At 43.4% G+C, this 21,775-nt stretch overlaps 2 protein-coding genes across 3 annotated transcripts in view; both read left to right on the forward strand.

Annotated features, from left to right (window-relative positions):
- spsb1 (splA/ryanodine receptor domain and SOCS box containing 1) overlaps nucleotides 1-8,541 on the forward strand; it is an 84,574-nt gene extending 76,033 nt beyond the window's left edge. The window contains exons 2-3 of one of the 2 annotated variants that reach the window (XM_038821720.1): nucleotides 5,462-5,660; nucleotides 6,655-8,541. In XM_038821720.1, coding sequence (XP_038677648.1) covers nucleotides 5,462-5,589 — 128 coding nt within the window. In that variant the 3' untranslated portion in view covers nucleotides 5,590-5,660; nucleotides 6,655-8,541. Of the gene's footprint in view, nucleotides 1-5,461 lie in introns of both variants that reach the window. The other variant, XR_005463728.1, reaches the window with a different exon arrangement.
- Nucleotides 8,542-12,378: 3,837 nt separating this feature from the next.
- Nucleotides 12,379-12,833, forward strand: LOC119979692 (NADH dehydrogenase [ubiquinone] 1 alpha subcomplex subunit 6-like). Its single transcript, XM_038822236.1, has one exon. It carries the CDS (start codon nucleotides 12,384-12,386, stop codon nucleotides 12,765-12,767), a length of 384 nt encoding a protein of 127 aa, XP_038678164.1. The 5' UTR covers nucleotides 12,379-12,383; the 3' UTR covers nucleotides 12,768-12,833.
- Nucleotides 12,834-21,775: the final 8,942 nt, after the last annotated feature.

Here is a 21,775-nt window from a genome sequence, read left to right on the forward strand (position 1 = left end):
TTTATTCCTCTGAAGCAGGTCAGTTGTCCTGTATTTGCTGGTTTTCAGGTTTTGAGCTGTTTTACGTAAAGAAAACATTGCTTTGTCCATGAAGTCATCCTGTCCCCGGGTGATGAACAAGGATACTATCAGATTTCCAGAGTTGATTAGAGGCACTCGGCAACCAGACAGCAGCTGTTCTGTTACTGACCCTAGCTTAAAGCACTTGTTTCACTTGGTAACTTGCTGTACTTTCTCCTACGGCAGGTTTTTTTGAACACTATATATGGCTTTTTGAGGGGGGCGGGGGGCGAAAATGAACAGATCACAGTGACCCGATGTGCTTGTGTGAAAATCTGCATGATTGCCACCCACCACCATGCGCTGCATCTGCAACGTTCACTCTTGGTAGGTCACTCTGGAGCAACGCAGGTTTAAGGTGATTAAAGGATTCGATGGGGTACACAAACTATTTCTTAATAGGTGACGTTCAGAAAATAGAGGCATAACCTTTCCTAATTGGTGTGAGGAAAATCGGGTGATGTCCGGATGGTGCTTCATGTGCACGGGTGGTGGGGCGTCTGCAGTGCTGTTTCCCAAGAGCTGTTGAGGCTCGGGATCAATTGAAAATATTGGAATGGACATTGATGGACTTCTGTTTGTCGGGGAATTAAGGATTATTGAATTGGGGGGGGGGGGTGTGATTGGAGTTGAGATGCAAATCGACCATGCTCTAATTGAATGGTGGAACAGGTTTGAGGGGCAGAATGTCCTCTTGTTCCCCAAGCTTGCCCCTCTCGCTCGTTCGTTATTTTGCTCGCACACTGTTGACCTCTGTGGTGTTCAATCTATTTATAATTGTTCGATACTTGGATAGGTTAAACTGTTCAAATTTTGTGGAATCAAAATCCCTTCATTCTCATCCCAAAGAATGAGATTTGCTCTTTCAGTGGCAGAAGGCATGCTCTTTTTTTTTTCAGCAACCATCAATGGAATGAGCATACTGTTCCTATTTTGGATATGGGAATTCCTTCTGTATCTTAATTAATCTTTAAGCTTTATTAGTGTCACAAGTTAGGCTTACATTAACACTGCAATGAAGTTACTGTGAAAAGCCCCGAGTCGCCACATTCTGGCGCCTGTTCGGGTACACAGAGGGAGAATTCAGAATGTCCAATTCACCTAAGAGCACGTCTTTCGGGACTTGTGAGAGGAAACCGGAGGAAACCCAAGCCGACACTGGGAGAACGTTCAGACTCCGTATAGACAGTGACCCTGGCTAACCATTGTGCTACTATGCCACCCACTGCAAGGAACACAATAGGCAATGTTACACAAAATTGATTTTGTGTCCTAAATGTAGTCTTGCTTTGTAGATTAGGATCATCTCTCCTTTTTTGGTATCTATTTTGTGAACAGCTGACCTCACCTAACTGATTCAAAGACTAGCTCAGTCCCACATGGGAGCAGATAATGTCCAACTCTGCAGTTCAATCAAACCTGGATACAGAAATATAGTTACCTTAACACATTTGGCCCTTTCCACACACTTGAGCCACCACTTCTTCCTCTGGTTGAATCAGATTGTTCAAGACCTCCTTATCCTACTTCAACCTTGAGCTGAGCTTCCAACCCTGTAATCTCCTTTATCATATGTTGCCTCCTTCCACTTCCCATAGTTTTGCTCCCCTCTATTCCTGCGTCCTGGTCATCCTTGCGCTTTTGAGCTCCGGCATTGACCCTGGCTGGCTTCCCATCACTCAACGTTTTACCCTACGTTTATTCTTCATCACTCTGCCCTTACTGACCTATGTTGACCTGTGATTTCCAAATGCCTATGGTTTAAAATGTCAATTCTCATGTCCAATTCCTTCACGGTCTTGCTCCTTCCATTTTTTTTAACTTTCTTCCTACAATATTCTCTCAGGCATACTTAGTCCAACCCTGACCCCTCTTACCCCACATCTGATAACCATGGCTTCGACCACCTAGACCTTTCTCAAGAATTCTCCTTCTATCTCCACAATGTGCAAGTTCTGGTTCTCTCTCTGAGTGGCCTGGTATCGTTTTTATGTATCTACTCCTCGCTCACCTGTTCACTTAATGCCCAGACTTGCCTTGAAAGAGATTCTAAGTTCATGTTAGTATATGCCACCCCCTTCCTTTGTAAAATGAAGAAATACTGCAAGCACTTTTTTGTGATATTAGTTTGGATAACCTTTAATTCGTTTACAATAATTGGCACTTATGGGACACCAGGTAACTGATGTGGGGGGAAAAAATGTCCCTTTAATTTGTTTCTCTTGAGCTTGGGAGGGGGTTTACTTTGAAACAGTGGAAGGGTCTTCTCCAAATGGTACTGATTGCAACTGATTTTTGAAGTGTTTGATTCAGATACCGACTAACCTGTGACTTGAGGGATGTTGAGAAATGCAAAATTATCCACTACTTTTATTGCAAAGATATAGCATTCCGTTTATTTTGATGATTAAGCTGCAGTGAAGCACTTAACGGTGATTGCCTCAATTGTCCTTTTTCTGGTATGTTCTGTAGGATTTAGTCTACATTGCGAGAGTGAGTAGCATTCTGTTCTCTTTTTAGTTTACACTGGAAAACAGTGGATCTTGTTCTTCACTCCGTTGTTCAGTTTGACCGTTTCTGCAGATCATTCTGTGGAAAGTTGAGCTTTACTCCATTTGTTGCAGTTTAACTTTGTGTAGTGCACTGTAGGTGCTAGGCACTTGGGGCGAAGGGGATCAAAGGATATGGGGGGGAAAGCGGGATTGGGCTATTGAGTTGTATGATAATGAATGGTGGAGCAGGCTCAAAGGGCCGCTCTGTTTCTGAAGCAAGGAAAATGTGACTTGACAGTGTAGCACCAGGTTATTCAACTTCATCTAAATGATTAATTTATACCAAGGGCTGTGGAACACGTTACCAGAGTTGACAAGAGCTGAAAGACAACGTTGATGTACAAGAATAGATTTGTCCTGATGTTGGGTGTTGGCTAGGTCTTTATGAAGTCTTCAAAGACTATGTGCATATACTCAGTGAAGATTCAAGCTAGGAGATGTCTCTGTGGTGCTTGTGCACATGGCTCTGTCCAACATGAGACTAACCCCATAGGTGTAGGTCACATGGTCTCTTCACTTGTGTGTGGGCAGTACTGTACTCAGTCCCACACTAACCTTTAATATGCTAGACCTTTGTACTACAAGTCCCATGCTTAAAGGAAAAGGGAATGCAAGGATGTCGGATCCAGGCTGGGTAATCCATGGGGAAGGATAACAATCAACAAGGGCGATTTGGGTGAAACAAGCTGTTGTACTTTCTGAAAAATGGCTGACTCAAAAGATCAATTTGGCTAAGGTGAGTTAATGGGCAGCACGGTGGCGCAGTGGTTAGCACTGCTGCCTCGTGGCGCTGAGGAACCGGGTTCAATCCCGGCCCTGGGTCACTGTCCATGTGGAGTTTGCACATTTGCCATGTGTCTGTGTGGGTTTCACCCCCACAACCTAAAGATGTGCAGGTGAAGTGGATTGGCCATGCTAAATTTGCCCCTTAATTGGGGGGGGGGGGGGGGGGGAAATTGAGTACTCTAAATTTATTTAAAGAGAAGCAAGGCTTCACGCATTGACTCTGTGGATGGTGTTTTATTTTATATAAAAGTATATATATTATTAAGGCGAAGGATAAATGCTCCCCTGTGCTGACAGAATCTTAAGCTTAGCTTGTACGTTGCTGAAACTGGGTATTACAAAACAAAAGCTATTAAATATATTGGAAATGATCAATTCTGGTTCCTCATCAGCTCTTGCAGCTTATTTCAGCCAATAGGTTGTAACAACCTTTTCCTATTTTAAAACCCTTTTGCTGTGTTGTTTCCTGCTGCCTGCACTGATCTGAGGCGGGACTGCCAAATACCAGAAATTGAATGGATGTTGAAGACCTAATGATTCTGAGCAGGTGATCGCTGGTTAAATGTCCTTTATTGCACCCTGATTGGGAAGCCCGAATGCTAGATCTCGGCAGTTCAGACAGCATCTGGAGAGAGGGAAACGGTTAGTGGTTCAGGTCAACTCTCTTTAATCAGAGCTGGGAAAGTTAAAACGTGTAATCGATTTTAAGTAAACTCATCCATTGTAATTAATTCAATTTGGAAAGAATTACAAAAGTGCAGTGTCATCAGACTGCACTAAAGTTATAATTTTGTGGTTACAATTTTTCCAATATCATGTTCTGATTTCATAAGAACATATTTTGCGGTGACCTGCTTGAATTAGGTTTTGTTCTGAATCAGGGATGAACTTGGCCTCCAGTAATTTCGCAATCCAGCTCTTGGTCTGTAACATTGCGTGTAGCAGATGAGGAACATATCAGCCACGATACAATGGCAGAGCAGACTCAATGGACCGAATGGCTGATTCTGTTCCTATATCTTATGAACTTATAGTATCCAAGTTGCTGGTAAAGTAAATGTTCGTAATTTTAAATTAAATAACTTGCTTGTGATGGAAGTAGCTTTGGAGGAATGAATGGAGCAAAGTGTGGTCAATGGTTCGTAGGGCAAGAACAAATACTTAATTCGGAACATTTTATCTTTGGCAACCTGGCTTCCATGACCATCCCGGGTGCAGTCTATTTCTCAATTCCTTCAAGGAAGCAGTTCCACTGTCTTTGCTGTGTCATTCAAAGATGCTGAATCTGCATTCTGATCAGACATGTTAACACATTTAGCTGAAGGATTAGTTTCTCCCTGTGGATTTGGAATCAATCCTACTTTTCACTGCAAAACTCTTATTCAATTTATTTTGTACAAAGCTGATTTATTCATTAGGACTGGACTGCAATCAGAAGACTGGTCACATTTCCATAGTGATGCTCTTCCTGTAGCACCTCGTGCAACTTTTTTGTGGATGTTAAATGTCATGTATGCTCCATGCACTACAAAATACAAGACACAGTGGGAACGGAAAGGAAAATAGTTGAGGTTAACTTGAAACATCTGTCTAATCCCATAAACCAAGCTATTGTGTGCAAGTACCTTATGTGTAAATGCACTCTGTCATTAACCTTTGAAAGTTAGTCTAGTGTAGGGAACACCAGGTCATTTCACTATTACTTGGAAATCTTTTGCATTTCTTGCCTGAAAATATTCAGTAGTTGCAATAATTTGTTTAGTAATTCATGAAACCTGGGACACTAAAATCCGGGACACTAAATAAAATCAGTTGTATGTCAGCGAGTGGCAAGTGACAATGGAGGGGAATAATTGTGCGGTAGGTGATGTGTTTTTACTTTTGGACCTTTGACATTGTTGATGCCTTTTGAAGGTTGGAACGCATTTTGAGGAAGTGCATATTTTCCATGTTTAAACTTCTGCACAGCTTTTTGAATGGTTACTGTATATCGTCACAATGCAATATAACATCATGTAACAACGAACCCTGTTTTCACACTTTCTTTTTCTCTCCTTCTCCAGCTGAACCACTGCCGTTGATGGATCTTTGTCGGCGTTCAGTACGCGTCGCTCTAGGCAAGGATCGCTTGAATGAAATCCACTCGCTACCACTACCAGCATCTCTGAAGAGTTACCTTCTGTACCAGTGACGGCTTAAGCAATGGACTCTAAAAGACATGTATTCAGGCAGTTATTCTGCTGATCCTCCATCCATTATGCGGTGGGCATTATTTTCGAACTCGAATCATCTTTTACCCCAAAGCTCAGCAGCTCCATGAGATTTTTTTTTGTTTTTGTTTAAACAAACGTCTTTATTTTAAAATCCAATTATTTTGAGGATCGAAAGAGGTTTTACATGTTGGGTGTGAATATATATTTTAGTGTATATGTCAATACAAACCTTTCCATTAATCCTTTCTGAAATCAAAATGCAAAACTAATTCTTCCAATTTGAGGGATTTGCTTGTTGTTTTTAATTTCAAAAGCAGCTTTCCTTTTTTAAAAATTTGGTGTGAAAACTTTTTCAAAAAATGGAAATCTATCCCTGTTTTCTGCCATAGGCAAATAGTGCTGAGGATCCGGTATATTAATAGCTGCTGTAGAAGTCTTTATGGATAAACACTGCCAGGTGGTACTTGGGATTGGGAAGAGAGGAGGGGTTGGTGAAAAGTCAGTTGGCTATTCGAGCGCAGGGGAAATTGTTGACAACTGGTCCAATTAGCGGCGTCCTTGAAGGATCCAAAGGGAACCGTTACACTATTGATTTCCTTACCTCCATGGTTTTTTTCCTGGTAGAAAACTAAACCAAATCTATGTTTAAATTATTGAATTACCTCACCTTCACTTTTTTTTTGTTTGGTCCAATCTCTTTTTTTTTTGTTGACATATTGCTTTTTTCGTGGTAACTGAAATGCACAAGAATATATCTGCATTGTGAATTAAAAGACTGCTGTCTTTTCAAGCCAAACACTTCTATCAACGACAAAAAAAACCCCACAAAGACTCTTACTAGCAGGTCTGGTAGCAAACTCCTCTAATAGCTTCACTTCAGAAATAACTGTTATAAGTGACTAGTTTTGGGGACTGTACCTGATGTGTCCTAATGTGGTGCAGCATCGATTGGTTCCAATGTGCAATATGTGAATGAAATGGTTGTTGTAAAGCTATCTTGAAATAAAATTTAACTTTTAAGTTTGGGTTTTGTTTACTTCTAGAGCAAACAAAAGTCGTTGTGTGCGGAGTTGAAATCCTACAGATGTCTGCAATAGGATATCCACAGAATGCCTGCTATCCGTGCCACTTGTTCAGTTCCCTGTCCTGTCCTTGCTGTGCTTTTCATATATATTCTCCAACATGTAATAATGCTAATCTTTTCTCACGTTTTCTCTCTGCACACTTGCTGTTTTCCAAATATCTACATTCTTCTGTATGGGTGCCAGTTTGTACAATTTCCTTGGTTTTTATTCTGTTTCACTTCATCAGGGTGTTAATCCGGTTAAGAGAACAACCAAAATAGTTTTAAATGCATCCTGTACAGACGACATCTCTAAGAATAAGCATCTATTGAAAGCTGCTGTAGGGTGCCTTGTTAATGAGCCTTAAGCAATTTCATTTGTCATGTATTTGGAAGGGAAATCCTGTGTCTCGAGGGGAAGGGATTGTTTAAAGGGAATATTGTAAACTGACGGTTTTACCAAGTGATGTCCATAGTTCAGAATTGAACTACATTAATCAATATTGAGACAGAGGCTGACCAACCTGATCATTAGCAGATATTTACAGTCAATATATAGTCATGTAATGTGACCGGAAATAAAATGTTGGTCCAAATGCTTATGTTGGCTTAAAGCTATGGGCAGCACGGTGGTGCAGTGGTTAGCACTGCTGCCTCATGGCGCTGAGGTCCCAGGTTCGATCCTGTATCTGGGTCACTGACCGTGTGGAGTTTGCACATTCTCCCCGTGTTTGCGTGGGTTACGCCCCTGCAACCCAAAGATGTGCAGGGTAGGTGGATTAGCCACACTAAATTGCCCCTTAATTGGAAAAAATGAATTGGGTACTCTTAAATTTATTTATTTTTAAAAGAAAAGGGGGAAAAAATGTTGGCTGTAAGCTTCAATGTGGAGTAGGTGATAGCTGCAGTGGGATCATTTGATTTGGATGTATCTTGGTGACTTCTAATTTTCCCTGATCATGATTCCTTTGGAATTTTAAATACAGCATGTAACTGCATCGAATGCTAACCGGATATACCTGCTAATTTCATCCATTGCAGTAATCACACAGTGTCATCTGTAAGGGTGTTTTTTTTTTCCCTTTTTTGAATACTTCTGGCCTGGGTAAGCTGAAGAGCTGCTATCTTCCATCTCCTCCTCCTCCTGTGCAAGCTTTTGTGAAGAATTCTCCACCTTCCATTCATCCGCTCCCTCTTAAACATGGCCATTTTTAAGGATTCTCTAAAATGAGCGGTGTTGGAGCCGCAAAGCAAAGAATTTTAGTCTCTTGATTGTTTTACATAATGAAAATGTATCTGATATACACACACACACACTTGCAATAACTGCCAGGTGAACTTGAAGCTCTTTGGCTCAACAACATGTTGAAAGGGAATCTTGTCAACCAGAAAAACTGCACCAATTGATTGCTTTTCTAATTGTACCTTTTGAAAAGCCCCAGTAATTGTCCAATACCCACTGTTCCTTGAACATCCTTGAAGTGCTTGGCTGACTGCAGCAATGATCAGGATCTTTTTAACGTGTTAAATAGGGGGTGAGACTATATTATGCCAATCTAGATTGTTAAACCGGTTTTAATTTATTACAAGACTGTCCAAGTGGTTGCCTCTCTTGTGTTCCCCTTTAGAATGTTGCACAGACTGAGGGGCTGCATCTGTTCTTAATTTCAGTCATCAAGCTGCCCATTGTCTATTATTGGACCTGCTTTTCACTAATCTCGTGCAGCATGTACATGAACTTGAATCTACTGAACTGTCCTCAACAATATTCTATTATTGCAGTCCTGTATGATTTGGAAACATTAACTCTTTATCCACTATGCTGTAGACATTGTATACAACCTAATAAAGTCTATTAAGAATAGAGGAAATTTTGTGGTACTCTTCATTGCAAATGCCTGACAGATTAATTTAAGGGATTTTTTAAAGCGAAAAATATAACTTGCTCTTGGGATCAACATTGGACAACAATGTCCAAACTGCACTAGTTGAATTAAGAGGGTGAAGTTCTGTTGTGAGTAATGTTTTTGGTACAGAGGTCCCAGGTTCGATCCCGGCTCTGGGTTACTGTCCATATGGAGTTTGCACATTCTCCCTGTGTCTGCGTGGGTTTCACTCCCACAAACCCAAAAATGTGTAGGGTAGGTGGATTGGCCATATCTTTTTATTAAAACAGTAAAATTATAGGCACGGTCAAATATATGCACGGTACAAACACTAATTTTGTTTCGGAGAAACAGGGTACCTTCCCCTCAGTATCAATGGGGGGGGGGTGGATACTCTGATTATTAAAATCGTTCACAACACCGTTGTACATAAAACAAATGGTACATGCACTAAATTGCGCTGGAGAGATACCCTCGTCTCTGTACCAACAAAAGGGAAAGGAAGGGGAGGAGAGAGAGGGGAAAGTAGGGTGGTGGGGAGGGCAGGAGTCTGGGTGTTGGTGGAGGGGGGCCCAATAGGACGCTGCCTGAACTATCGACAGAGGCAGAAAAACAAAAGAACCTTCAATTATGATGTGCCAGATTCCGGGAGTCCCCCAGAGGGGGTGAGGGGGACACGCTAAATTGCACCTTAACTGGGGGAAAAATAAATTGGGTACTGTAAATTTTTAAAAAGAAAAGAAAGTAATATTCTGCAGCACCATCCCAACCCTATTTTGCTATGATAGAGTCTGGTGATAGCAGTATATGCAAATAAAACAAAATGGGCAATGTTATTGGATATTTCTAAGTGTTGAACTGGCCCGGTTTCACTTTGTTGGAACTCAGCTGGACTGGCCAATCTTGGGGTTTGGGGTTAACAAATTCCTTGTTAACTTAATATTAATAATTATCGCTTATTGTCCCAAGTAGGCTTCAATGAAGTTACTGTGAAAAGCCCCTAGCCGCCACATTCTGGTGCCTGTTCGGGGAGGCCGGTACGGGAATTGAACCTGCGCTGCTGGCCTTGTTCTGCATTACAAGCCAGCTGTTTAGCCCACTGCTGAAACAGCCCCAGGCAGGGAGGGAGATTGGCAGGGAGATAGAAGATGCATAACTAGGTTTAACTGTAGATCAACAGTATAGTGTAGCCAACTAAAGCAGCACGGTAGCATATTGGTTAGCACAATTGCTTCACAGTTCCAGGATCCCAGGTTCAATTCCCGGCTGGATCACTGTCTGTGGAGTCTTGCACGTTCTCCCCGTGTGTGCGTGGGTTTCCTCCCACAGTCCAAAGATGTGCAGGTTAGGTGGATTGGCCATGCTAAATTTCCCTTAGTGTCCAAAATTTCCCTTAGTGTTGGGTGGGATTACTGGGTTATGGGGATAGGGTGTGGGCTTGGGTAGGGTGCTCTTTCCAAGAGCTGGTGCCGACTCGATGGGCCGAATGGTCTCCTGCACTGTAAATTCTATGGCTATGGTAAACTAACAACTAATTTAAGATAATCAGTTGAACTCTTTATCATGACTCATTTGCCCTTACTGCCAGCAATACGCACATACTTGTTCTCTGCAAACAAAAGGAATATGTTTAAGCCATGCACCTTTTCTTTGAATTGCCCAGGAGCATATCATTCCCTACTTGCTTTCTCCATGGCTGCAGTTCAGCCTAGTTGACTTGCTCACTTTTTCTTCATTTGCGGGATGTGGGTGTCGCTAGTTAGACCAGCATTTATTGCCCATCTGTAGTTGCCCTTCAGAAGGTGGTGGTAAGCTGCCTTCTTGAACTGCTGCAGTCCTGGAGTTGTAGGTGCACCCATTGTGCTGTTCAGGAGCGAGTTTTAGGATGTTGCTCCAGTGACAGAGAAGGAGCGGCAATATATTTCCAAGTCGGGGTGGAGAGTGACTTGGAGGGGAATTTCCAGGTGGTGGGGTTCCCAGGTATCTGCTGCTCCTGTCCTAGATGGTAGTGGGCTTGGGTTTGGAAGGTGCTGTCTAAGGAACCTTGGCGAGTTACTGCAGTGCATCCTGTAGATGGTACACACAGTTCGTCAGTGGTGGAGGGTTTGAATGTTTGTGGAAGGAGGAGCAATCAAGCGGGCTACTTTGTCCTGGATGGTGTTGAGCTTCTTGAGTGTTGTTGAAGCTGCACTCATCCAGGCAAGTGGAGAGTATTCCATTACATTCCTGATTTGTGCCTTGGGGATGGTGGACAGGTTTGGGAGGGAGGGGGGGCTGGTCAGGAGGAGGTGTTACCTTAAGATTCCTAGTCTTTGACCTGCCCTGGTAGTCACAGTATTAATATGGCTAGTCCAGTTCTGTTTCTGATCTATGATTGTAGGGGATTCAGCGATGGTAATGCCATTGAATGTCGATGGGTGGTGATTAGATCCTCTCTTGTAGGAGATGGTCATTGCCTGGCACTCGTGTGGCGAGGTGAGTGTAACCTGTGTGGCGTGAGGCAAATGTAACCTATCAGCACATTTTATTTTCTCCTGAAAAGTAAATTCATCTGGTAGTTTGAGGATAAAAGGTTCAGAAACATGTCTCTTTTCTGCAATATTCCAGTTGTGTAAAGACTCCTTCCTGTTTTCTGAGACTGAAATGGCTCTGTTTTTGGGGATGCGCGGTTAATTGTCACAATTTCTCCCTTATCCCTAAGGTGCATTGAGACCAAGAGAAACATTGTAAAAGGTTTTTGGGTTAATTGAAAGATAATGGTGGATTCACTGTCTTTTCAATAACTACAAGTCAGTGGGTTACTTATTTCTCATCTCCTGGGATTTAAGTAACTATCTTAAGCTCTTAAAATCAAAGGTTTGTTGATTGGAACTTGCATCTTCACCTGAATCGGATGGTGGTTTTTTTGGTACATTTTTAGAGCCTCTGATTTGCATTAATGCTGCAAGTAACTGAGGATAAAATTGAACTGAATTCTGTCTTCATCGCACAACATTCCCATGTCAGGATACCTTGCTGCCATTTACTCTCCCGCCAATAATCAAACATTAATTTGGAGCATGATACCATGGACCTGTATCACAGGAGCCAACGCATTCATGGGGTGGGTGTTTAAAACACCAATTATGTAGGGTGGCGCAGTGGTTAGCACTGCTGCTTCAAGGCGCCAGGAACCCGGGTTCGATCCTGGCCCTGGGTCACTGTCCGTGAGGAGTTTGCACATTCTCCCCGTGTCTGTATGGGTTTCACCCCCACAACCCAAAAGATGTGCAAGTTAGGGAGCAATTTAGCGTGGCTAATCCACCTAATTGGAAAAAAAACACCAATTATGAGATAGAGAAATACAGCACAGAACAGGCCCTTCTTGGTTGCGCCGAACTTTTGTCCTAGGTTAATCATAGAATTTTGGACAATTTTTCATGGCCAATCCACCCAACCTGCACATCTTTGGACTGTGGGAGGAAACCGGAGTACCCGGAGGAAACCCACGCAGTCATGGGGAGGATGTGCAGACTCCACATGACTCCATATGTTGACAGAAAAACAAATCTAATTGACTATAGTTAGATGTAGAGCACGCACCACATAAGGCTGGTACTGTATAGTATTAAATAAGAAAATGCCGTTTGATTTGAGATCACACCGTTCATTTGTTTTATGGATAGGGTTGTATTGGATTGATATAGGATAATTCCAAGTAAAGGATTTTTAATGTTCTCATTTAAATGTGTTCTATCGATCACAAATGAACTTTGGTATCTGGAGTAGTGAGTAGAGCTTGTTATATGCTTAAAAATTAGTGTGATTGGGGGTTCGGGCCAAGATGGCGGCGGCAGGCAGCACCAGGGTGATGGGCTCGGTCAAGGTGGTGAAGCCTTTACTGTCCCGGAACCAGAGCGAGGCCAAGCGGCGGGTGCGGGAGCTTTACCGGGCCTGGTACCGGGAGGTGCCCAACACCATACAGAAATTCCACCTGGACATCTCCGTGAAACAGGGACGGGATAAAGTGCGGGAAATGTTCATGAAAAATGCCCATGTCACCGACCCCCGGATCATTGACATGCTGGTGATTAAGGGTAAAATGGATCTTGAAGAAACTATTAAAGTATGGAAACAGCGGACACACATCATGCGCTACTTCCACGAAACAGAAAGCCCCCGACCCACAGATTTCCTCTCCAGGTTCTATGGTGGCCATGATGTGTAAATAATGCGGGAGAATGGCTATTGTAAAATAAATGTATTCAAAAATAATAAAGATCCTGTTTAATTTTTTTTTTAAACTTGTGTGATTGGAGAGTTCAAAAACATGGCTAAACGGGTTTAAGAGCTGCCACATCGGCCATAATGCAGAAGGCAATGGCAAAGCACTGCTGTACTTTGTCTAATCAATGATCAATCGAATGGAAGTTGATGGTCAGAACTGCCCTCATGGTGCATGGCAGCTGGAGGAGGAAGATTGTGGATGTTTATTGACAATATGGGTATCCCAGAGTCAGTACCGGTAGCATTTCTCACCCTGAATGTGGTGCAATAACATAGGCAGATCAATACCACTATCCACATTTACTAAGGGTAGGCCTTCTCTACACTCTTTGTGGTTTCCTTTGACGTCTCTTACTTTCAATTTCAATGAGCAATGTGACTAAGGAAAAAGCATCTGGGGTGCTTTCCCATTACCTTCCATGTGTTTGGAATACACAAGTCCTCTTCCGGAAGGATCCACTACCTGTAGACTATTATTGTGCCTCAATTGTAGCTCTTCCTCCACTGTAATTGAAGTTTTGCTGGTTCTGTCATTGGCCATGGGGTCATAACCTTGAACATGGGACCCTTTAATTGTATGGGTCTGAAGAAACTCCCAAAAGAAAAGGGGTAACCCAAACGTTGCCTGGAAGTAATCAGAGCTAAGTAAAATCGCCTCCCAAGTCAACCTCATCTGCCAAGTCGCTATCACCTTCCACAGACCAAGGAAAATACTTTATTGTCATTGGGCCAAGTGTAGGCCTGTACTACACACTGGAATAATGGAAGTAACATTCAGTAGAAATAGGTGATAATGGCTGCCTTTTACATGGTGCTTTTACTGAGGGTTTATGAGAGCACTTGCTGTGTGGGTGCCCAGGTTAGATTCAAGATACAAGTAAATACTTCCTGGTTTTAATAAAAGTTTTTATTTACACATAATTCCCCTTACAATCTTCCCAATTGCTGAACTATTGAGCCCTTGCTGGTCATGTGCAAAGTGAGCTACTTACAAGATTTGCATCCTCCGAACGGTGTGTGTGTGTGTGTGTGTGTGTGTCTTTGGGTCGATAAGTCAGGACATCCCACGAGGTTGAGGGTTCCCGAGTGCAATCTTTTCTTTTACTTTACTGCTCTTCCGTCTCATCAATAAGGCGGTTGGGACTCAAAAGCATGATCCAGCTTGATTAATTGGCATTCGGAGCAGATGTATAGTGCCTTTAACAATGTTTAAATACTTGCCAAAGCACTTCACGGAGCATAATAAGACTTGAAAACGTTGATGTCAAGCCAAAGAGGGAGATGTTCAAACAAGTGCCCAAATGTTTGATCAAAGTGGTAGGTCCATGAAATATCTTGAAGCAGTGACGGGGTGGTTTGGGAAGCGAATTTCAATGTTTCTACATCTCAAGATGGCTGCTAAAAGAAACCAACATTGCAAGGCAAAATTCTTGGGGGTTGTAGGGCTGGAGGAGGTTATAGAAATTGGGAGGCGTGAGGTCCATGGAGTCATTGGAATTCAAGGGTAAGGATGTTTGAAGCATTAGTGAATCAGTGAGAACAAGGGTAATGAGCAAATAGAGCTAATATTTTTATTTAATAAATTTAGAGTACCCAATTCATTTTTTCCAATTAAGGGGAAATTTAGCGTGGCCAATCCACCTACTCTGCACATCTTTGGGTTGTGGGGGTGAAACCCACGCAGACGCGGGGAGAATGTGCAAACTCCACACGGACAGTGACCCAGAGCCGGGATCGAACCTGGGACCTCAGCGCCGTGAGGCAGCAGTGCTAGCCATTGCGCCGCTAGAGCAAATAATGTGAGCTGGCATATGAACAGAAGAGTTTTCGATTAGCTCATGTTAATGGAGGATGGAAAATGGGATGGCAGCCAGGAAAGCAATAGTCTAGTCTGGAGGCAGCAAAAACATGTGTGAGGGTTTCCACAGTAGATGGACTGAGTCAGGGCTGGAGATATTATGGAGGTGGGTGATGGTTGGTGGTGTTGATGATGGTGAGGATTTGGCTCGGAAGGTCACCTCGATGTCAAATCGGACACCTAGGTTGCTAACAGCCTAGTTCAGCCTGCGACAGTGGCGAGGAGGGTGTTGCAAACATTATGTTGGCTCCAAAGACAATGGAATCAGTCTGCCTAATGTTTAATTGGCTGATGTTGAGAACAGTGCCGAGTCTTGTTAACAGAGTGTTAGTTATCCTTTATGGAATCTATCCATCTGCATAAAACCTGTTAGTTGTTTTGTATGGAAACATTCCAATATAAATCAAATGCATGGCTGTGGGGAAAGAGCAGGGGTTGGAACTAACTTGTTCAAAGAGCTGGTACAACAAAAAGAGTTGAATGGCTGCCTTCTGTGCCGTACAATTCTATGATTAAGTAGGAATCCCACTTTCATTCAGAGGAGACTTTGTTTTTGCAATTTTTATATTTAAATTAGTTTCAATTCTGGCATCTTGAATACTCCTTATTTTCATTGGTGTCCTTGCCTTCAGCTGCCTGGGCCCTTAACTTGGGCACTCCCTCCCAATCCTAACCTCTGCCCCTCCACTTTTCACATCCTTCAAGATGCTCCTCAAAGCCTATCCCTTAAGGGTTCCTTACCACCGAGGCCTGTGGAAGCTCATTCATTGAGTATGTTCAAGACTGAGATGGATAGATTTCTAGGTACTAATGACATCAGGGATAAGGGAATAGTGGGAAAAATAGGATAGAGATAAATGATCAGCTGTATTCTGTTTGAATGTCAGAGCAAGCTCGATGGGCTGAATGGCCTATTCCTCTTATTTCCTATGTTCCTAATAATATATTCCTTTCATGTGGCTCAGCTTTTAATTTTGTTTGTCAGGCGCCTTGGGATATTTTATTACAGTGAAGGTGCTCTATAAATACAAGTTGCATTACCAGACAAGTATTGTGACAGATCCCGGTTAAAAAAACATTTCTCTCGGGTGGCATTGTGGCGCAGTGGTTAGCACTGCTGCCTCGCAGCGCTAAGGACCCAGGTTCGATCCCAGCCCCGGGTCACTGCCCGTGTGGAGTTTGCACGTTCTCCCCGTGTCTGCATGTCTCACCCCCGCAACCCAAAGATGTGCAGGGTACGTGGATTGGTCACGCTAAATTGCCCCGTAATTGGAAAAAAATAATTGGGTATTCTAAATTTCTAAAGAAAAAACATATCTCTCTCTCTCACTCATGCACACACTCAGAAACAAAGTATAAACATCTTGTTTAGTTGCACAAATTACATTACTGGCGACTGACTTTGTAAACAATCACCTGTGCCACTGTATCTATACTGTTTGCTTACCTTTCTTTTTTTTTTTCAATTCTTTCCATTAAAGGAAAAAAGAGGAACCGAGGTCTGTGTACCACTTGAGTGTTTTGTTCATGAGCTATGCTTTCCGCATTCCTCCGCTAGGACCCAAAGTGGGGACAAGGGATGGCCGTATAATAGAGAGCCTGTGTTGAAGTGAAACCTGCAACTGACATTTGTGGTTAGCATTGCCTCACAGCGCCAGGGACCCAGGTTCCGTTCCGGCCTTGGGTCACTGTCTGTGTCGAGTCTGCACGTTCTCCCAGTGTCTGCGTGGGGTTTCCTCCGGGTGCTCCGGTTTCCTCCCACAAGTCCAAAGATGTGCAGGTTAGGTGGATTGGCTACGCTAAAATGAGTGTCCAAAAGATGTGATGGTTGGGTGGAATTAGAGGGATTCAGGAATAGGGCAGGGGAGTGGGTTTGCATTTATGAAACCGGGGGGGGGGGGGAAGTATTGTTATAAGTTCATTTGAATATGCAGCAATTCAATGGGTTTTCTGTTTTTTGTAATGTTGTCTATTTATGGTTCTAACAATGTAGATTAACTCGAATGTTTTCTCATGTCTTGGGTCGCAATTTATGTTTTCAAATATTTAAACAGTCTGGCCCAATGGGCGGGACTTAATCTTGTTAATATAGTGCCTGTCTGAGTGGGGAGGAACTGTATGTGGTAGATGTCTGGGGACAATAAATGATGCAGTGATTGCACAAGACTCTTGTTCTACCTGCCTTTGTGCCAGCATTGTGTTGGAGGGGTACTTTTATTTATTTTTTGTTAAAAGTTAGAGTACTGGATTAATTTTTCCAATTAAGGGGCAATTTAGCATGGCCAATCTACATAACCTGCACATCTTTGGGTTGTGGGGGCGAAACCCACGCAGACACGGGGAGAATGTGCAAACTCCACACGGACAGTGACCCAGGGCCGGGATCGAGCCTGGGACCTCGGCGCCGTGAGGCAGCAGGGCTAACCCACTGCGCCACTGTGTGGAGCGGGTACTTTTAATCCAGTGGCAGCTTTTTCAATGAGCTTTCCCTGGAAAAGCACATAGAATGGGAAATATTAAAGAGTGCAGTTGAAGTTAATAAAAGCAAAATACCGCAGATGCCGGATATCTGAAATTAAAAACAAAATCTTGGAAATACTCGGCAGGTCTGGCAGCATGTGTGGAGAGAGAAGCAGAGTGAACGGGCGGAATGTTCCGGTCTGCCCATCCCGAAACCCCGGGCTGGAATTTCTGGCTCACATCAAATTGTCCGTCCCACCGTGACGATTCTCGCAGGGAACTGGACCGGGATATTTACCCCTGCATTTCGACTCTAATCTGACTCCTCGTCGGACACTTTCTCACCTAATGCCCCTCATTTATTCGCCCAATACAGTGGGTCCACAGTGGGGTCTGTGACCAATCGCACTGTAGATAAATTCTGAACGGCTTCCTTTGTCCTTGAGAAGGCTTCCTGAATTTAATCCATGTAAAGGTCATGTTATTTTCATGGTGGAATGATGAATCCTTCTGGAATAAATGACTGTATTGTGGTTATTTGTCAAAGAGGGCAGGGATGTCTTGCTGCTTTGCTTCTGTTTATGTTTGTTAACTGTGCAATGTGAAGTGAATATTTAGTACTTTGTAATGCTGTGACAGGGGGTCCTGTGACACATTGGGGGTGGGGAAGGGGTTGCTGGTTAGCTCAGATGGCTGGTGTGGATGAGATTGATGCCAACAGCACAGGGTTCGATCCCCGTTCTGGGGGGCGAGGGGGGGGGGGGGGTTTGAGACCTGCCTCCTTGCCCGATCTGTGGTGGAGGTTCTGTCGCTGTGGGTCTGATCTGCCTTTGACATCTAAAGGAGAAGGATCAGCTGTTTAATGACGGCTAAACCTGCATTGGGTTTAATGGGTGAGATCCTTGAATTTTGGTCATTAATATCTGGGGGGAACAATATTTATTTGAAATGGACCAGAAGACGAGGAACACAAAAGGGAATTTTAGTCTGCAAATCTCAATTTTAAAGTTCAGTCAAGCTGTGAGACTCGATCCAGCAAAAAAATGTCTCCCATTATTTGAGTGCGAAGGATAGTGGTTATTCCTCAAACAGGTCTTTGCAAGCCTTTAAGTTTTAAGTAACATTTAAGTTTTGCTCAGGGTGTTCATGCCAGCAGGTTAATCTTTTTTTAATGAATTTCGAGTACCCAATTATTTTTTTCCCAATTAAGGGGCAATTTAGCGCGACCAATCCACCTAGCCTGCACATCTTTGGGTTGTGGGGGTGAAACCCACACAGACACGGGGAGAATGTGCAAACTCCACACGGACAGTGACCCAGAGCCGGGATCGAACCTGGGACCTCAGCGCCGTGAGGCCGCAGTGCTAACCCACTGTCCCACCGTGCTGCCCCTCAACAGGTTAATCTTGAAGAGGTAGAGACGAGAGAAGTTTAGTAACAGGGAGTTGCAATCGGAATTAAAATCCTAGTAGTTAATCGCTTGGACACAGAGCGATGTGAAGGCTCAAGTATTCATTTTGAAACCGTCTCCTCTTGCAGGAAAAGTCCCAAATTAATCCAATTGTGTCAGTAGTCAAGTTCCCGTTTTGCCATATGTGGTTAAAATGATTGGGTCCTAACTGTCTTTTTCTTCCTAAAATGTTTTCGCTGGAATGTCTGTTTTTAAAATCTGAAAGCTGTCTCAGAACAAAAATATTGCACTGTGGAACCCAGACACCCAAACAGGATTCGGTTCCAGCTACGCTGAATATTTGAAATGAATGACCTCTTCTCTTAGTTTGACGTGTTCACTGTTCAAACAGGACAATGTAGCAACCAATAATGCAGTCGTCAGTTGTTCTCAGACATCTTAATTGGCAACTGGTGGTAAAGTCTGTCTATAAACAGTTTTTAAAGGGATCACATGGCCTGATCTGAAATGCTGACACATGACACAAGGGTAATTAACCTCTGGCAGATCCTCAGACTGTCTCTTGTTCAGTTGAAATGTTGGGTGTCAATGTGAGTACTTCAGCTTACCATTTGGCAGAGGTCTTATCCACCCGAATTTCCTCAGCCTATCACGCCGTCAGAAATGCAAACGCAACCATTTTTTTGCGAAGGGCGAGCTGTTCTTTTAGCAAATTAATGTGGGGCCTTTGAAACAGCTGGCAAAGTGTCAAACGATGATTTGTTTTTATTATTTGCTGTAATGTCGACACTCGAAATCTCGCCTCCCGTCTGCTGCCCTAAAATATTGGCACCTTCCTGGTTTGCTGTTCCCTCAGTATCTATCCCTTCCAGTGCCTCACAAGTGGCCACCGTTTGATATGTGATTGGTGGGAGATTGGCAGGTAGTTTCATTCTCAAGCCATCACGTTAATGCTTGAAACTGTTATGCAGTGTTCATAATGGAGTGGGGAACTGGTTTATCAGCAGCAAGAACTCCAAATGTTTTTTCTTCAACAATCCCCTTTGACCTGTGGCTGTTGTGGCTAATTGTGGTGCATTCCACAACACTGAGAGTGTGATTGGTTAACTCCACGCAGACTTGGTCTGGCTCACTCTCCTCTCTCTCTCCATCTTTTGCTGATCGCTGAAAGACTTTATATTGTTCACTGCGTGACCCAATTGACCAGAAGGTTAGGGAGAACTCCGCTGGTCATCTTCGTAATGGGAGGGCGGCACGGCAGCACAATGGTTAGCACTGTTGCTTCACAGCGTCAGGGTCCCGGGTTCAATTCCCGGCTCGGGTCACTGTCTGTGCGGAGTCTGCATGTCCTCGCTTTGTCTGCGTGGGTTTCCTCCGGGTGCCTCGGTTTCCTCCCACAAAGCCAACCTGTGTTGCCCTATTATGTATTTTCTTTTTCTTTTCTTTTTTTTTCATGCACAAAATGATCTGTTTGAGCTGCTCGCGCAAAAAAAAATACTTTTCACTGTACCTCGGTACACGTGACAATAAACAAATCCATCCATTCAAGGCGTGCTTGTTAGGTGAATTGGACATTCTGAATTCTCACTCTGTACCCGAACAGACATTTTGGAGTGTGGCGACTCGGGTCTTTTCACAGTTGGGGGGGGGGGGGGTTGGGGGGTGCCGTGGGGAAAGCAGGGGTGAGCATTTAGCCCACGCCCTTCTGACTTGAAGGCAATAGGATGCTTTCAACTGAGACATGGCCGACACCGAGGCAGCTGTGTTCACAAGGGTTTCTTTGATCTGAAGATTGGCAACTCAACCTCATACTGCTCCCATTCTTCAGTAGTTTGCAGGAGAGAATGAAAGAGTGACTAAATGGGCGCATTTAGACTAACTGTTTGCCTGCTTGAAAGAGGAATGAAACAAGACTGGATTCACACTTCCTGCTACGTAACAATGATTTGCAGAATTTACATTGTGCACCCGGGACTAAATCGGTTAATTTTACATGCAAAAGCCACAGTATGGACAGGCATCCTCGAAGCAAGAAAAAACGTATATATAAGATATGCAATTATTTTTCTCCTTAAAAGCAAATGGCCAAGTTGGAGATTCACCATCCTGCCACACATGGAGAGTAAGGCTACAGAAACCTGTAAGCCACATAACTGTGCTATTCCAAAGTTAAAGAATGGAATTGAAGTATTTCTTTTTCGTTAACCATTTGCAAACCCACTTGATGGCGCACGAGAGATGAAGATTTATTTCTCAAGAAAACCCAATTCTAAAAATCTTTCTGAAGCTGGAAACCAGCTACTTTCTCAAGCCATCTGGCAGCAAGGCATCAAACAATACTAACCAGCTTAATTTCTTTTTAAAAGTTTGGAAGATGTAATTCCAGTAAGTTAAATTTAATTTTGTAGAAGTGTAGATCCGGTATTTAAATCACAGAATTGTTGTAGGGTAGAAGGAGGTCATTTGGCCCATCGGGGGTGGTAGGGTGGCACAGTGGCTAGCATTGCTGCCTCTCAGCACCAGCACCCGGGTTCGATTCCTGTCTGATGACTGTGTGGATTTTGCACCTTCTCCCCGTGTATACGTGGGTTTTCTCCGGGTGCTCCGGTTTCCTCCCACAGTCCACAGTTGTGCAGGTTAGGTGCACTGGTCATGGTAAATTGTCCCTTTGTGTGCAAAAGGTTAGGTGGGGTTATGGGATTAGGGCAGGGATGTGGTCCTAGGTGGGTGCTCCTTTGGAGGCTCGGTGCAGACTCGATGGGCTGAATGGCCTCCTTCTGCACTGTAGGGATTCTATGATTCAACCCTGTCTGCACCAGCTCTTTAAGCGAGTATCATGACTTAGTGCCATTCTCCTGCCTTTTCCTCATACCCCTAAACGTTGTTTCTATTCAAATAATAATTGAATACCCTCTTGAATACTTAGATTAAACCTGCCTCCAGGCAGTGCATTCCAGACCTGAAACACTTGAGTGAAAAGATTTTCTCCCATCACGTTTACTTATTTTGCGTATCACTTTAAATCTGTGCACTCTTACCTTGATTCTTTAATGAGTGGTATTAGCAAAATAAAAGCAGTTTTAAGGGATTTATATTTGTATTGGAAAACATTAGAAATAAGGTATATCCCAGGTTCGATCCCGGCTCTGGGGCACTGTCCGTGTGGAGTTTGCACATTCTCCCCGTGTCTGCGTGGGTTTCGCCCCCACAAACCAAACAT

Source organism: Scyliorhinus canicula, chromosome 16 (assembly GCF_902713615.1).
Source record: "Scyliorhinus canicula chromosome 16, sScyCan1.1, whole genome shotgun sequence".
In the NCBI taxonomy this organism is placed as follows: domain Eukaryota; kingdom Metazoa; phylum Chordata; class Chondrichthyes; order Carcharhiniformes; family Scyliorhinidae; genus Scyliorhinus; species Scyliorhinus canicula.